This window comes from Salmo trutta, chromosome 33 (assembly GCF_901001165.1).
Source record: "Salmo trutta chromosome 33, fSalTru1.1, whole genome shotgun sequence".
In the NCBI taxonomy this organism is placed as follows: Eukaryota; Metazoa; Chordata; class Actinopteri; order Salmoniformes; family Salmonidae; genus Salmo; species Salmo trutta.
This window is the reverse complement of record NC_042989.1, coordinates 37,306,758-37,323,701: the sequence shown is the minus strand read 5'-3', so window position 1 is coordinate 37,323,701 and position 16,944 is coordinate 37,306,758. Positions and strand designations below refer to the sequence as shown.

The window sequence follows — 16,944 nt, the reverse complement described above, 5'->3', positions numbered from 1 at the left end:
TGTGTGTGTGTGTGTGTATACACACTGCCGTTCAAAAGTTTGGGGTCACTTAGAAATGTCCTTGTTTTTGAAAGAAAAGCACATTTTTTGTCCATTAATGATAACATCAAATTCATCAGAAATACAGTGTAGATATTGTTAATGTTGTAAATGACTATTGTAGCTGGAAATGGCAGATTTTTTATGGAATATCTACGTAGGTGTACAGAGCCCCATTATCAGCAACCATCACTCCTGTGTTCCAAAGGCACGTTGTGTTAGCTAATCCAAGTTTATAATTTTAAAAGGCTAATTGATCATTAGAAAAACCCTTTTGCAATTATGTTAGCTCAGCTGAAAACTGTTCTGATTAAAGAAGCAATAAAACTGGCCTTTAGACTAGTTGAGTATCTGGAGCATCAGCATTTGTGGGTTCGATTACAGGTTCAAAATGGCCAGAAACAAAGAACTTTCTTCTGAAACTCGTCAGTCTATTCTTGTTCTGAGAAATGAAGGCTATTCCATGCGAGAAATTGCCAAGAAACTGAAGATCTCGTACAACGCTGTGTACTAAATCAAATCAAAGTTTATTTGTCACGTGCGCCTAATACAACAGGTCCTCACCTTACAGTGAAATGCTTACTTACAGGCTCTAACCAATAGTGCAAAAAAGGTATTAGGTGAACAATAGGTAAGTAAAGAAATAAAACAACAGTAAAAAGACAGGCTATATACAGTTGCGAGGCTATAAAAGTAGCGAGGCTACATACAGACACCGGTCAGTCAGGCTGATTGAGGTAGTATGTACATGTAGATATGGTTAAAGTGACTATGCATATATGATGAACAGAGAGTAGCAGTAGCATAAAAGAGGGGTTGGCGGGTGGTGGGTGGGACACAATGCAGATAGCCCGGTTAGCCAATGTGCGGGAGAACTGGTTGGTCGGCCCAACCAGTGCTCCCTTCAAAGAACAGCGCAAACTGGCTCTAACCAGAATAGAAAGAGGAGTGGGAGGCCCCGGTGCACAAATGAACAAGAGGACAGGTACATTAGAGTGTCTAGTTTGAGAAACAGACGCTTCACTAGTCCTCATCTGGCAGCTTCATTAAATAGTACCCGCAAAACACGAGTCTCAACGTCAACAGTGAAGAGGCGACTCCGGGTGAAAAAAAGAAAAAGCCATATCTCAGACTGGCCAATAAAAAGAAAAGATTAAGATGGGCAAAAGAACACAGACACTGAACTTTGCCTAGAAGGCCGGCATCCCGGAGTCGCCTCTTCACTGTTGACGTTGAGACTGGTGTTTTGTGGGTACAAGTAACAGACATATCTCAACATCAACTGTTCAGTGGAGTCTGCATGAATAAGGCCTTCATGGTCGAATTGCTGCAAGGAAACTACTACTAAAGGAAACCAATAAGAAGAAGAGACTCGCTTCGGCCAAGAAACACGAGCAATTGACATTAGACGGGTGGAAATCTGTCCTTTGGTCTGATGAGTCCAAATGTTGAGATTTTCGGTTCCAACCGCCATGTCTTTGTGAGATGCAGAGTAGGTGAATGGATGATCTCCGCATGTGTGGTTTCCACAGTGAAGCATGGAGGAGCAGGTGTGACCAGTAAAGCAGCGATACACCATCCCATCTGGTTTGCACTTAGTGGGACTATGATTTGTTTTTCAACAGGACAATGACCCTACACACCTCCAGGCAGTGTAAGGGCTATTTGACCAAGATGGAGAGTGATTGAGTGCTGCATCAGATAACCTGGCCTCCACAATCACGTGACCTCAACCCAATTTAGATGGTTTGGGATGAGTTGGACCGCAGAGTGAAGGAAAAGCAGCTAATTTGTGCTCAGCATATGTGGTAGCTGTTTTGTTTCAAAGCTGATAAATGAATCACACAAAGTCAAAGAACTATGAGTCCTATATAGCCTATTTCACCTCGTGCTGCGACACTGCCTGGCTGGGTTTTCTGCGCACGTGAAGAGCTGAGTGAAAGATACATTTTTAGAAGAGCTGCGCAGAGGCATAGAAGTTGGTCTAATTTACTTGAAACTAAAGTCTACTGAAGAGAGACTTTGTCCTTGTGTTTCTTGGCAATTTACATTGATACAAGCTAGGTTGTTTTTCTATGTTTAAGTTTCAACTGCTAGGGAAGAGAAGCCCACGCTTCTACTAGTCAGACTCAATCTCATAGGCACAAACAGGACTTGAGACACGCTACCACGGTAACCTCCCGCCCTTATTAAAGGGGCAGGTGACAATATTTGCCTCATCTGTGATATTTTTGGTAATAAAAATGTCATCATTCAATATACCACATAAGTTACTTCTTACTAGTAGTAATACATGTATTGTTTTAGAAACATTACAAAGCATGCTCATCTGTTTCTTTGTAGTTTGTTGGTGTAATTTTTGCATCCCCAAAAATATTTTGGCTGGTAAAACATCTGAGTGACTGGTAGGACTGTTTCGCCAGCACAGACTGGAATATGTTTCGGGATGAATCAGTCACCGGCTTCATTAATAAGTGAATTGATGACGTTGTCCTCACAGTGACCGCACGTACATATCCCAATCAGAAGCCGTGGATTACATGCAACATCCGAACTGAGTTAAAGGCCGTCGCTATCAAGGAGCGGGACAATAATGCGGGCACTTATAAAAAATCTCGCTGCGACCTCCGACAAATCATCAAACAGGAAAAGTGTCAATACAGGACTAAGATGGAGTCCTACTACACCGGCTCTGATGCTCGTCAGATGTGGCAGGGCTTGCAAACTATCATGGATTACAAAGGAAAACCCTGCTGTGAGCTGCCCAGTGACACGAGCCTACCAGACAAGATAAATACCTTCTATGCTCGCATCAAGGCAAGCAACACTGAACCATGCATGAAAGCACCAGTTGTTCCGGACAACTGTGTGATCTCGCTCTCCATAGCCGATATGAGCAAGACGTTTAAACAGGTTAACATTCAGAAAGCCGCAGGGCCAGATTGATTACCAGGACGCGTACTCTGAGCATGCTCTGACCAGCTGGGAAGTGTCTTCACTGACATTTTCAATCTCTCCCTGACCCAGTCTATAATACCTACATGTTTTAAGCAGACCACCATAGTCACTGTGCCCAAGAACGCCAAGGTAACCTGTCTAAATCGCCCCGTAGTGCTCACATCTGTAGCCATGAAATGCTTTGAAAGGCGGGAGAAAATTGAGCTTTGTGGAGATTGCACAATCCTTGACAGTTAAATATCTGCTGTAATGACTTATTGCCAAATTATGCCAGAGTCTCAAGGTCTAAACTGTAAAAGAGATATTTATGTTTTCATTTTAACATCATTGCAATCAGTTTTGCCTGCTGGGTGGAAACCCTTGGCTAAGTTGGTTACATTTGAGTAAGTTTGGGGTAATATCGTGATAATGAAGGTCCTTGCTCCACTGCCAATTCCCCTTCCTTGTAACCCTTTCTCCTGTCCATCTCCAGGCCCAGTGTTCATAGACACACTGATGAACGTGGCCAGTATCCAGTGGAACCAGTGTGGCAGCGTGCTGGCTGTGGCAGGCTCCCTGAGGGGCATGGAGAAGGAGGTCAACGTGGTGCAGTTCTACACCCCATTCGGAGAGGTGAGAGAGCCAGGACATCCCAGACTCATAGCATAGCTTTCAGATGTTCCCTGTCAATGTGGAAAGTTGCAGGCAAAACATGACTTGTTTTTAGTTTCAGTCAACCGGCTTTCTGAGTTAGACTGAATGATACTAACCGAAATAAATGAAGTTTGTGTAAATAAAAAGTTATGTAATAAGTTGTATGAATACAAAGTTGTGGCAGATCGGCATTGATGTCAAAAGGATTTTATGTGACTCCAGTTGCATATATCTCCAGTTAGGATTCGGGCCCCTACAGAGTACACAATATTGTCATTAGGCTATATGGCATTTGACCAAAGCAATTTTTACTCCCTTTTGCATAGCATTTGCGAACTTTGAAGGTACCTGGCAAGCAGATGACAGAGGTTGCTTGGGAAGGGGGAGGACTGAGGATTGGACTGGCTGTGGACTCCTACATTTACTTTGCCAACATAAGGCCTGATTACAAGGTAAAACAATCATCTGGGGAATAATCGGCTCCACTTGAAGGGGTAACAGGGTTTCTTGTACTTTGGTTAAATTCTCTGTGTTTAAAAAGTGTTAACACAAGCTGTTTGTAAATGGAGATTAATATGAAATGAAAATGATTTTAGTGTGAGAGGTAGGGCCATTTAGGGCTCTATAAAATCCGCGATGCGGAGAATGCATACGGAATCACGGAAGACAGACATTAAAACAGAATTCAAAGGTTAAACAGTTTGATGCTTAGAACATAGTGTGGCTGTTTAAAACATTTATTCAACTTATTGCTAAATTTTATTTAGTTTCTTGTAATACATGAACAGAATGCATCAGTGATTTAGTATTTGATACAATTGAGGAAGCAACGTCATGTCATGAGAATGTGTTAGCGGTGTGCTCGTAGCCCTCATACTGCTATCTAACGATAATGTCTTCTGGTAGATGGAAAGGCTTTCCTGAAAACCTTCTCAATTAAATGTTAACTACAAAAAAAATCCTTCATGTCAGAATCATATCATGATTATTTGCATCAATCCGGTGGGCTTTAGGGGGGCGGCAGGGTAGCCTAGTGGTTAGAGCGTTGGGCTAGTAACCGAAAGGCTGCAAGTTCAAATCCCCGAGCTGACAAGGTACAAATCTGTCGTTCTGCTTCTGAACAAGGCAGTTCACCCACTGTTCCTAGGCTGTCATTGAAAATAAGAATTTGTTCGTAACTAACTTGCCTAGTTAAATAAAGGTAAAATAAAAATGAAATAAAATTTTACAGGAACACCTCTAGCCAAGCACAACAGTCTACACACAGAATGATAGAGAAACGCCCACACAACACAGACAGAAATGGGAAATATTGCTGGAAAATATTGTATTAGGTTTTGCTTTTTACGCCAATAGTTGCTAACCAGGGGTGGGGTAATGTTGTGTTGATTAGATAGTAGCTGAGAGCTTGCAGTGTCTGATACTTTTGAGATTTCTTTATGACAGTTTGCGGTAGAACAAGTGAAAATTACATGCACTTTCAGAATTGTTTGGGGAGCTACTCATAGGCGGGCTGCGAGCTACTGGAGGCTATCGACCTGTTAGAGACCCCTGAGTTAAAGATACTAACAAAATGAACACTAGCAGAGATGACACAGCTCTGTTGTAGCAGTACTTACTGTACCTACTGTAGTATTTAAAAAAAATGCTTTCATTCTGCCCAGTAGCAGTGCATGGGTACAATCACTGGGGAAGCCAAGCCATATTGCAACCTGTGTTGTGATAATTGTGTTGTTTGTTATATAACCCGTTGGTTAATACGCTACCGTGATATACAATAAGGCTGTGACAACAGAAAGACAACAGTTACACAGCGGCAGAATAAATTCAACCACATATACATTTGTTTCATCACAAAACCCGGAGAGTCCGGTGAAGTCCACATAGCAACTATAGCATGTAACAAACGGCATGGTCAAGCAAGTTAATGTTTCCCACAGTTGTTTCCCACAGTACTAAACAATTGATTTACAACCCCAGACAGTTATTGCAAGTCAGCACAAAGACAACAGGAGCACTACCTCCAGCACCATTTCAACTTCAAACATAAAAAAATGTCACCCTTTATTTAACTAGGCAAGTCAGTTAAGAACAAATTGTTATTTACAATGACGGCCTACTGGGAAACAGTGGGTTAACGACCTTGTTCAGGGGCAGAACGACAGAGTTTCACCTTGTCAGCTAGGAGATTCGATCCAGCAACCTTTCTGTTACTGGCCCAACGCTATAACCACTAGGCTACCTACCGCCCCAGGTTAAAGAGTGACTGCCTTTAAAAAGCAACGAATCCCTTTGAAAATGGGCTATGTGGCATCGATATAAGTCAGGAAAAAGTTATTCTAGTTGACTACAAACTTGACTACAAAGTGTAAATAGGATAATTTAGGTCATAAAGTCAGTCTCGTCTAAACTCATCTGACGCTTTTACTTTTTGTTGTGATAGGCTCCCTGGATAAAATGCCTACGAGCCTAGCTTCCTTGCATGGGTAACAATGAACCAGCTAAGTTAGCTAGCTAGTTAACGTCAGTCTACCAGGCTAAATATTGAACTTCAATTGTCTCAGGCCAGTGGCACAATATATTAATTTATAGTTAGATCAGAATCACCTTTATAATCATTGGCCTGTATGGAGAATTAAGTCCAAATCCCCATCTCCGTACATGGCTTAGGAAAAGGACGATTTAGCTAGCTAGCTACTGCAGGACATCAACACAAGCACACCAGAAACAATTACGTTTTGCTTTTGATGTGATTTGGTTGGTGTAGTGGTTAAATTGTCCAATACAATTTCCGTTCTGATCCTTTAGCCACAATGGAGAGTGGTGAAATGTTCGTCTTGACGTAGACATATCCAATGTCCAGAGTTTGATTCAAGTTGAAAATAATAATACATCTATTTGTTGTTCTTCTGGATACAAAACATTTATAGAATTCTACCAAAACAAATTCTGATCATTAAACTGAAGAATCAAACAGCATGGTAAACATGGTCTTGTATGGTCAAAAGACTGTGCTGCCATTCAGGGCACTCCCAGTAGGCCTTGGAGCAGGTATGCCTTTTAACTGTATTCTCCATTGGCCTGAAGAGGGGGTACACAGACTTGACAGGGGATCAATGGCATACAACAGGAAACACACATACAACAGGAATGGATCATGAATTGGAAACATGCAAATATACAATATGATCTATTTGGCTCCTACAGTTGGTGTGACTCCAAATCCAAAATAGCCTCCCTTGGGGGGTGTTTTGCAGAACCAGGACTAACCACAGTTGAGCTAATTGGCTAATTGTTTATTTATTTAATTGTCAAGAGAGGTCAAATGCTTGCTGGCATCATTCAAATGTTACGACGGCAACATGTCATACTCTTTTTGTCCAGACAGCATCAGATACGTGGTCTACACATACTGAGACAGAGAGATGCTATTTCACTGTCCAGACAGCATCAGATACATGGTCTACACATACTGAGACAGAGAGGTGCTGTTTCACTGTCCAGACAGCATCAGATACGTGGTCTACACATACTGAGACAGAGAGGTGCTGTTTCACTGTCCAGACAGCATCAGATACATGGTCTACACATACTGAGACAGAGAGGTGCTGTTTCACTGTCCAGACAGCATCAGATACGTGGTCTACACATACTGAGACAGAGAGGTGCTGTTTCACTGTCCAGACAGCATCAGATACGTGGTCTACACATACTGAGACAGAGAGGTGCTGTTTCACTGTCCAGACAGCATCAGATACATGGTCTACACATACTGAGACAGAGAGGTGCTGTTTCCCTCTCTTGTATGATTTCTACGGTGAGATACTGTAGATTCAGCGAAATTATGAAAACACAGAAAGACGAAAGATCATTTAAAAAAAATATATATATATTTGTTTTATTGGTAAAGTATTTGGGGAAAGCCTGGCTTCCATTGGCATTCATGAATACACACCACTGATTTCCTCTTCATCTCATCTCTCTCTCTCTTAACAGTGGGGCTACTGCTCCAACACAGTGGTGTATGCCTACACCAAGCCTGACCGGCTGGAGTACTGTGTGGTGTTCTGGGACACCAAGAACAACGAGAAGTTTATCAAGTACGTCAAGAGCCTCATGTCCATCACCACGTCCGGAGACTTCTGCATCCTGGCCACCAAGGCAGATGACACACACCCACAGGTACACACACTGGTACATACACTGTCTGGTACACACACACACACACACACACACACACACACACACACACACACACACACACACACACACACACACACTGGTACTGGTACACACACACATCCACAAGTACACACACTGGTACACACACTGTCTGGTACACACATTGGTACTGGTACACACCCACAGGTACACACCCACAGGTACACACACACTGGTACACACACAGGTACACACACTGTCTGGTACACACATTGGTACTGGTACACACCCACAGGTACACACACACTGGTACATACACAGGTACACACTGGTACAGGGCTCCCGAGTGGCACAGCGGTCTAAGGTACTGCATCTCAGTGCTAGAGGCGTCACTACAGACACCCTGGTTCGAATCCAGGCTGTATCACAACCGGCTGTGATTGGGAGTCCCATAAAGCGGCGCACAATTGGGCCAGCATCGTCTGGGTTTGGCCGGTGTAGGCCGTCATTGTAAATACGAATTTGTTCTTAACTGACTTGCCTAGTTAAATAAAAGTTACACATGCACATGTACACACACTGACCTGGTACACACACTGACACAGGCAGAAGGACTGGTAGCCTCGCCGGGTCACTAGGCACTAACAACAACTATGTCGAATGGAATCAAGACTACATTTTCAAAGGGAGTAGTTGTTGATATAGGAGAGGCCTAATACTTTACTTGAATGACACGTCATAATGAACTTGGCTTGAACAAACATCCACATTATGTTCAAAGCATCAAACTGTTTAACAGTTCCAAGTAAAGTGTTACTCAAATCTGACGAGCAGTAAGAGAAAGTAGAACTTGGAAGTACTGTAAGAAACAACTTGTAGCTTGATCAGTCTCATGTCAGTATCTCTCTGCCTTCTCTTGTTTTCAAATTCACTGCCACAAAGGAGGATGCTGACGTAGAGTCGGGAAATAATGCCATGGTAACGTACACCCTCTAAATATGACCCTGTGTGGTAACGTACACCCTCTAAATATAACCCTGTGTGGTAATGTACACCCTCTAAATATGACCCTGTGTGGTAATGTACACCCTCTAAATATGACCCTGTGTGGTAATGTACACCCTCTAAATATAACCCTGTGTGGTAATGTACACCCTCTAAATATGACCCTTTGTGGTAATGTACACCCTCTAAATATAACCCTGTGTGGTAATGTACACCCTCTAAATATGACCCTGTGTGGTAATGTACACCCTCTAAATATGACCCTGTGTGGTAATGCACACCCTCTAAATATGACCCTTTGTGGTAATGTACACCCTCTAAATATGACCCTGTGTGGTAATGTACACCCTCTAAATATAACCCTGTGTGGTAATGTACACCCTCTAAATATAACCCTGTGTGGTAATGTACACCCTCTAAATATGACCCTGTGTGGTAATGTATGACCCTGTGTGGTAATGTACACCCTCTAAATATGACCCTGTGTGGTAATGTACACCCTCTAAATATGACCCTGTGTGGTAATGTACACCCTCTAAATATGACCCTGTGTGGTAATGTACACCCTCTGAATATGACCCTGTATGGTAATGTGCATCCTCTAGGTATGACCCTGGTAATGTGCACTCTCTAAATATGACCCTGTGTGGTAATGTACTCCCTCTAAATATGACCCTGTAAGTCAATGTACACCCTCTAAATATAACCCTGTATGTCAATATACACCCTCTGAATATGACTGTATGGTAATGTACACCTTCTAAATATGACCCTTTGTGGTAATGTACACCCTCTAAATATGACCCTGTATGGTAATGTACACCCTCTAAATTTGACCCTGTATGTCAATGTACACCCTCTGAGTATGATTCTGTATGGTAATGTACACCCTCTAAATATGACCCTGGTAATGTGCACTCTCTCTAAATATAACCCAGGATGGTAATGTAAATCCCTCTAAATATGACCCTGTATTGTAAAATACACCCTCTGAATTTGACCCTATATGATGGTGATAGAGTTTTGTATGACTGTTGAAGATGTGAATGACTTTGTCTTATTTTCCAGTATGTGCTGGTTCTCTGTAACTCCATTGGGACCCCACTGGATTCAAAATACATTGACATTGGTGAGTGATTTTAGAAAGATAAGAGAATATGTTTAAAGCAGGTTTTATTAATCTAGAACAGTGTGTTGTTTCACAATGTATCAAGGATAGTTTCATTCAATTTCCCTAATACACTTCAAAAGTGGAGACGTCAGAAATGTCAAGAAGTACACATCAGTGGAGAGACACCTTGCCGTTTTGGATCATGTGAATACTTTAAACACTTTGGCAGGCTTTTTTGTACCAGATTCCTCTGGAATGAGAAAGCCCAACACTTCCTACCGCTGATCTGTCACCCATTTTCAAAGAGCTGCTGTCTCGTCTGGGGTTCTACCCACCAACAATCCTTCCCTTTCATGGGCTTGTTCATGACATACACCCTGAAGATTCCCCCATCTATAGGTCTCCTACACATTCTGTAATATTCCCTCTGCCGCGTTGCAAGCCAAGTCTGTGCTACTGGCCAAACGTTTACCCAAGACCATAGCGGAGGCAGTTCAAAGTCTGTCATCTGAGAGGGCTGGGAGAGCCTAAATGAGATCCAAGTGTCAGAGCATGCTGAATCAACAGTAAAGAATGTATACTTCCTCTTTGTGGCAAATCTTCCTCACTGTGACCTGAGTAGACCTCTTCGTGGGCCTGGGGTGTTGCATTGAAAGAATGTGCCTGTCACTGTTTTTGTTTCTGAAAATTATAATGTAATTGTTTATTTAGTCAGAATATTATTTTAGCTGTGAAGTTTTTCCTTGTATCACTGATTTTATGAACGATATAATTACATATTTGGTTTCTGTTGCTACGTTTTGCTCCGGTGTGTCCCACTGAACACGACCCTGGTTACAGATTTTGATTGAATTTAGGGTCCTTAGTTTACTGAAATAACCTTGGACCATATCACCTCGACAGATCCTCTGTTCGTGAGCATGACTAAGACCCATGTGATCGCTGCGTCCAAGGAGGCTTTCTACACCTGGCAGTACCGCGTGGCTAAGAAGCTAACTGCCATGGAGATCAACCAGGTGTCCAGGACCAGGAAGGAGGGTAGGGAGAGGTGAGTGCTGCCGGTACCGGCCTGTTCAGAGGATAGAATAGGGAATCATGTCAGCTCTATTCATTCCGTTTCTATCCAGAAAGTCCAGGTGGCACAGTTCAGACACCTTGCACAAGAGCAACAAACCAGAATAAGATCTTCTGTCATTTATGAGAAAATATCCAGAATGAAACCAAATAAACTGAACGGAACCACCCCTCGACCTGACGTTATTCTGAACTGTTGATTTGGCCTGTGGCACTAATATCATGAAACAAGTGAGTTTTGCAGATTTTTGGGGGGTCAGAAGATGTTTAAGATCAATCAATCAAATGTATTTATAAAGCCCTTCTTACATCAGCTGATGTCACAAAATGCTCTACAGGAACCCAGCCTAAAACCCCAAACAGCAAGCAATGCAGGTGTAGAAAATCACTTTATTTGTGAATTGTACACAAGGTCCAACCAAAATCTGACTTCTTTTTAATCCCAACCCCTCTGAAAGACACATACAGTGTCTTGCGAAAGTATTCACCCCCCTTGGCATTTTTCCTATTTTGTTGCTTTACAACCTGGAATTAAAATAGATTTTTTTTAGGGGTTTATATCATTTGATTTACACAACATGATTTACACAATAAGCTTGGCACATCTAGCCACTGGGATTTTTGCGCATTCTTCAAGGCAAAACTGCTCTAGCTCCTTCAAGTTGGATGGGTTCCGCTGGTGTACAGCAATCTTTAAGTCATACCACAGATTCTCAATTGGATTGAGGTCTGGGCTTTGACTAGGCCAATCAAAGACATTTAAATGTTTCCCCTTAAACAACTCGAGTGTTGCTTTAGCAGTATGCTTAGGGTCATTGCTGGAGGGTGAACCTCCGTCCCAGTCTCAGATCTCTGGAAAACTGAAACAGGTGTCCCTCAAGAATTTCCCTGTATTTAGTGCCATCCATCATTCCTTCAATTCTGACCAGTTTCCCAGTCCCTGCCGATGAAAAACATCCCCATAGCATGATGCTGCCACCACCATGCTTCACTGTGGGATAGTGTTCTCGGGGTGATGAGGTGTTGAGTTTGCGCCAGACATATCGTTTTCATTGATGGCCAAAAAGCTACATTTTGGTCTCACTTGACCAGAGTACCTTCTTCCATATGTTTGGGGAGTCTCCCACATGCCTTTTGGCAAACACCAAACGTGTTTGCTTATTTTTTTCTTTAAGCAATGGCTTTTTTTCTGGCCACTCTTCTGTAAAGCCCAGCTCTGTGGAGTGTAGTGCTTAAAGTGGTCCTATGGACAGATACTCCAATCTCCGCTGTGGAGCTTTGCAGTTCCTTCAGGGTTATCTTTGGTCTCTTTGTTGCCTCTCTGATTAATCCTCTCCTTGCCTGGTCTGTGAGTTTTGGTGGGCGGCCCTCTCTTGGCAGGTTTGTTGTGGTGCCATATTCTTTACATTTTTTAATAATGGATTTAATGGTGCTCTGTGGGATGTTCAACATTTCTGATATTTTTTTATAACCCAACCCTGATCTGTACTTCTCCACAACTTTGTCCCTGACCTGTTTGGAGAGCTCCTTGGTCTTCATGGTGCCGCTTAATTAGTGGTGTTGCAGACTCTGGGGCCTTTCAGAACAGGTGTGTATATATACTGAGATCATGTGACACTTAAATAAAGTCCACCTGTGTGCAGTCTAACTAATTATGTGACTTGTGAAGGTAATTGGTTGCACCAGATCTTATTTAGGGGCTTCATAGCAAAGGGGGTGAATACATATGCACACACCACTTTTACGTATTACATTTTATTTGAATTTATTTAAACGAAGTAATTTTTTCCATTTCACTTCATCACTTTGGACTATTTTGTGGATGTCCATTACATGAAATCCAAATAAAAATCTATTTAAATTACAGGTTGTAATGCAACAAAGTAGGAAAAACGCCAAGGGGGATGAATACTTTTGCAAGGCACTGTACAGGTTGGAGTGGAGGACTGCCGGACTGTGGAGGTTAAGTGCCTTTGCACGGCAGGCAATGGCATCTTGGATTGCCAGCTCACTTCCCGACAGATTTTTCTGGTCAGACCCGGGATTCGAACTGGTAACCCTCCGGTTGCTGGCTCACCTCTCTAACCGCTAGGCTACCTGCCGCCCTAGTCTCTGGCTTGTTTGATCCTGTGCAAGGTGTTGACATTGATATGAAAAAGGTCCATTCATCTGCCTGAACCAGTAGACAGCGGGTTGACCAGTGAGTCAGTGATACTGACCTCAGACAGACAGGCAAGAGTAGGACCTACTGTCCTGCCAGGGATGTTCCTGTCTGCATGCCAACACATCAGCTTGAAGGAAAGTCCAATGTGCTCTCTCTCTCACTCTGTCTCTCTCTCTTGCTGTCTGTCTCTGCCCACCCAACGCCCTCTCTCCCATCTCTCTCTGCACCACTATATCTTCCTGAACCCGCCCCGCCCATTTCTGTCTGGCTGTTTCTCTCTTTCTCTCCCTGTCTCTCTGACCCTCCCCATCTCTGTCTATGTCTGTCTGGCAATCTCTTTCGCATCCTGTCTGTCTCTCCCTGTCTGTCTGTCTAGCTGTCTTTCTCTGTCTGTCTTTCTTTCTCTTCCTGTTTGTCTCTCTTTCTGTCGGTCTCTCCCTGTCTCTTTCTCTCTCTCTCTCTCTCCCCCTGTCTCTCTCTCTCTCACTGTCTCTCTCGCTCTCTGTCTCTCTGTCTCTCTCTCCCTGTCTCTCTGTCTCCCTGTCTTTCTTTGTCTCTCTCTCCCTGTCTCTCTCTCCCTGTCTCCCTCTCCCTGTCTCCCTGTCTGTCTCCCTGTCTCTTTCTCGACATGTCTGTCTGTCAATTAAATTCAAGGGGCTTTATTGGCATGGGAAACATGTTAACATTGCCAAAGTAAGTGAAGTAGATAATATACAAAAGTGAAATAAACAATAAAAATGAACGGTAAACATTACACTCACAGAATTTACAAAAGAATAAAGACATTGCAAATGTCATATTATGTATATATACAGTGTTGTAACGATGTGCAAATGGTTAAAGTACAAAAGGGACAATATATAAACATATATATGGCTTGTATTTACAATGGTGCTTGTCCTTCACTGGTTGCCCTTTTCTTGTGGCAACAGGTCACAAATCTTGCTGCTGTGATGGCACACTGTGGTATTTCACCCAGTAGATATGGGAGTTTATCAAAATTGGGTTAGTTTTCAAATTCTTTGTGGATCTGTGTAATCTGAAGGAAGTATGTGTCTCTGATATAGTCATACATTTGGCAGGAGGTTAGAAAGTGCAGCTCAGTTTCCACCTCATTTAGTGGGCAGTGTGCACATTTTGTGGGCAGTGTGCAAGGCTATGCTCACTAAGTCTGTACATAGTCAAGGCTTTCCTTACGTTTGGGTCAGTCACAGTGGTCAGGTATTCTGCCACTGTGTTCTCTCTGTTTAGGGCCAAATAGCATTCTAGTTTACTCTGTTCTTTTGTTGTTAATTCTTTCCAATGTGTCAAGTAATTCTCTTTTTGTTTTCTCATAATTTGGTTGGGTCTAATTGTGTTGCTGTCCTGGGGCTCTGTGGGGTCTGTTTGTGAACAGAGCCCCAGGACCAGCTTGCTTAGGGGACTCTTCTCCAGGTTCATCTCTCTGTAGGTGATGGCGTTGTTATGGAAGGTTTGGGAATCTATCTTTTTAGGTGGTTGTAGAATTTAACGGCTCTTTTCTGGATTTTGATAATTAGCGGGTATCGGCCTAATTCTACTCTACATGCATTATTTGGGGTTTTACGTTGTACGCAGAGGATATTTTTGCATGCAGAGTCTCAATTTGGTGTCTGTCCCATTTTGTGAATTCTTGGTTGGCGAGCGGACCCCAGATCTTACAACCATAAAGGGCAATGGGTTCTATAACTGATTACATTTTTTTTAGCCAGATCCTAATTGGTATGTCGAATTTTATGTTCCTTTTGATGGCATAGAACGCCCTTCTTGCCTCTCAGATTGTTTACAGCTTTGTGGAAGTTACCTGTGGCGCTGATGTTTAGGCCAAGGTATGTATAGTTTTTGTGTGCTCCAGGGAAACGGTGTCTAGATGGAATTTGTACTTGTGGTCCTGGCGACTGGACTTTCTTTTTGGAACACCATTATTTTGGTCTTAGTGAGATTTACTGTCAGGGCCCAGGTCTGGCAGAATCTGTGCAGAAGATCTAATCTGTGCAGAATATTTAGGTACTGCTGTAGGCCCTCCTTGGTTGGTGACAGAAGCACCAGATCATCAGCAAACAGTAGACATTTCACTTCAGATTCTAGTAGGGTCAGGCCGAGTGGTGCAGACTGTTCTAGTGCCCTCGCCAATTCGTTGATATATTTGTTGAAGAGGGTGGGGCTTAAGCTGCATCCCTGTCTCACCACATGGCCCTGGTGAAAAAATGTGTTTTTTGCCAATTTTAACCACACACTTGTTGTTTGTGTACATGTGTTTTATAATGTCTTATGTTTTTCCCCCAACACCACTTTCCATCAATTTGAATAGCAGACCCTCATGCCAAATTGAGTCGAAGGCTTTTTTGAAATCAACAAAGCATGAGAAGACTCTGCCTTTGTTTTGGTTTGTTTGTTTGTTAATTAGGGTGTGCAGGGTGAATACGTGGTCTGTCGTACGATAATTTGTTAAAAGGCCAATTTGACATTTGCTCAGTACATTGTTTTCACTGAGGAAATGTATTTGTCTGCTGTTAATGTTAATACAGGGGATTTTCTCTGTCTCTCTCTCTATAGGGTTTATCATATTGATGATAGTCCATCTGGGACCACTGAGGGCCCCCTGGACTTTGCCAAGGCCTTCACTGTGAGTTGCATTTTTAGAAGCACACAACACCCACTTTGTTAACACAAGCTGAAGACATTCAATAAAGTTGCATGGAAATCGTTAATTCTTAACCCATTGCCTCATATATTTTCCTTTTCTGTTTTAGGCAACACGAGACCCCATTTGTTGCATCACAGCAACAGACAAGACACTGATTGTGGTAGGTATTTCTCTCAGGATTTTAATTGAGTATTAAGTTCATCAGTCTACCAGTTTGGAAATGTTTTTTTACTGTGTTTGTCTGTTTGTGATCAAAGGGCCGTGAGTCTGGTACCATCCACAAATACAGCCTCCCTAACGTCGCTCTGGTGCAGAAATACTCCTTAAACTACCGGGCCTACCAGCTCTCACTCAACTGTACCTCCAGGTCAGGACTGTTGGCTGGTTACTGTAATATTACACCATATATGGTGTTTCAGTTTCAGATCTTGATGAGTTTATAACAATGAAGCTCATTGCTTGCAGTACAGAAGTACAACCGACATAGCATTGCTATGAACCATCTGAACAGTTATTGCCTGGTCCAAAAGCAAGAAACAAAGTGACGTTATTTTTTTAAATTATTGTAAAAAAAAAAAACATGTTTTTCTTTAGCCGCCTGGCGATTATTGACATTTCGGGAGTGCTGACGTTTTTGGACCTGGAGGTGCGTTCGTCTTCGGATGATGGCTCTGGAAGCCAGGCGGGGACAGGCGACCCCTCCAAGTTTGAGCGCAAGGACGTCTGGGACATGCAGTGGGCCAATGACAACCCTGATCTGTTTGCCATGATGGAAAAGACCAGGATGTACGTGTTCAGGAACCTGGACCCAGAGGTGAGTCCCTCTGACATACAGTACCAGTCAAAAGTTTGGACACACCTACTCATTCCAGGGTTTTTCTTTATTTTTACTATTTTCTACATTTGTAGAAGACATCAAAACTATGAAATAACACATATGGAATCATGTAGTAACCAAAAAAGTGTTAAACAAATCAAAATATATTTTACATTTGAGATTCGTCAAAATAGCCACCCTTTGTCTTGATGAAAGCTTTGCACACTCTTGGCACAAACTCAACCTGCTTCACCTGGAATGTTTTTCCAACAGTCTTGAAGGAGTTCCCACATAGGCTGAGCACTTGTTGGCTGCTT

General features: G+C 42.6%; 1 protein-coding gene across 2 annotated transcripts in view; it reads left to right on the top strand.

The window, feature by feature from the left end:
- The window catches only part of wdr35 (WD repeat domain 35), a 42,471-nt gene that overhangs the window by 8,628 nt on the left and 16,899 nt on the right, over positions 1–16,944 (top strand). Inside the window, exons 8-17 of one of the 2 annotated variants that reach the window (XM_029730817.1) lie at positions 3,470–3,609; positions 3,957–4,082; positions 7,627–7,812; positions 8,734–8,769; positions 9,865–9,925; positions 10,811–10,955; positions 15,720–15,789; positions 15,917–15,970; positions 16,068–16,177; positions 16,405–16,624. In XM_029730817.1, coding sequence (XP_029586677.1) covers positions 3,470–3,609; positions 3,957–4,082; positions 7,627–7,812; positions 8,734–8,769; positions 9,865–9,925; positions 10,811–10,955; positions 15,720–15,789; positions 15,917–15,970; positions 16,068–16,177; positions 16,405–16,624 — 1,148 coding nt within the window. The remainder of the gene's footprint in view (positions 1–3,469; positions 3,610–3,956; positions 4,083–7,626; positions 7,813–8,733; positions 8,770–9,864; positions 9,926–10,810; positions 10,956–15,719; positions 15,790–15,916; positions 15,971–16,067; positions 16,178–16,404; positions 16,625–16,944) is intronic. The other variant, XM_029730818.1, reaches the window with a different exon arrangement.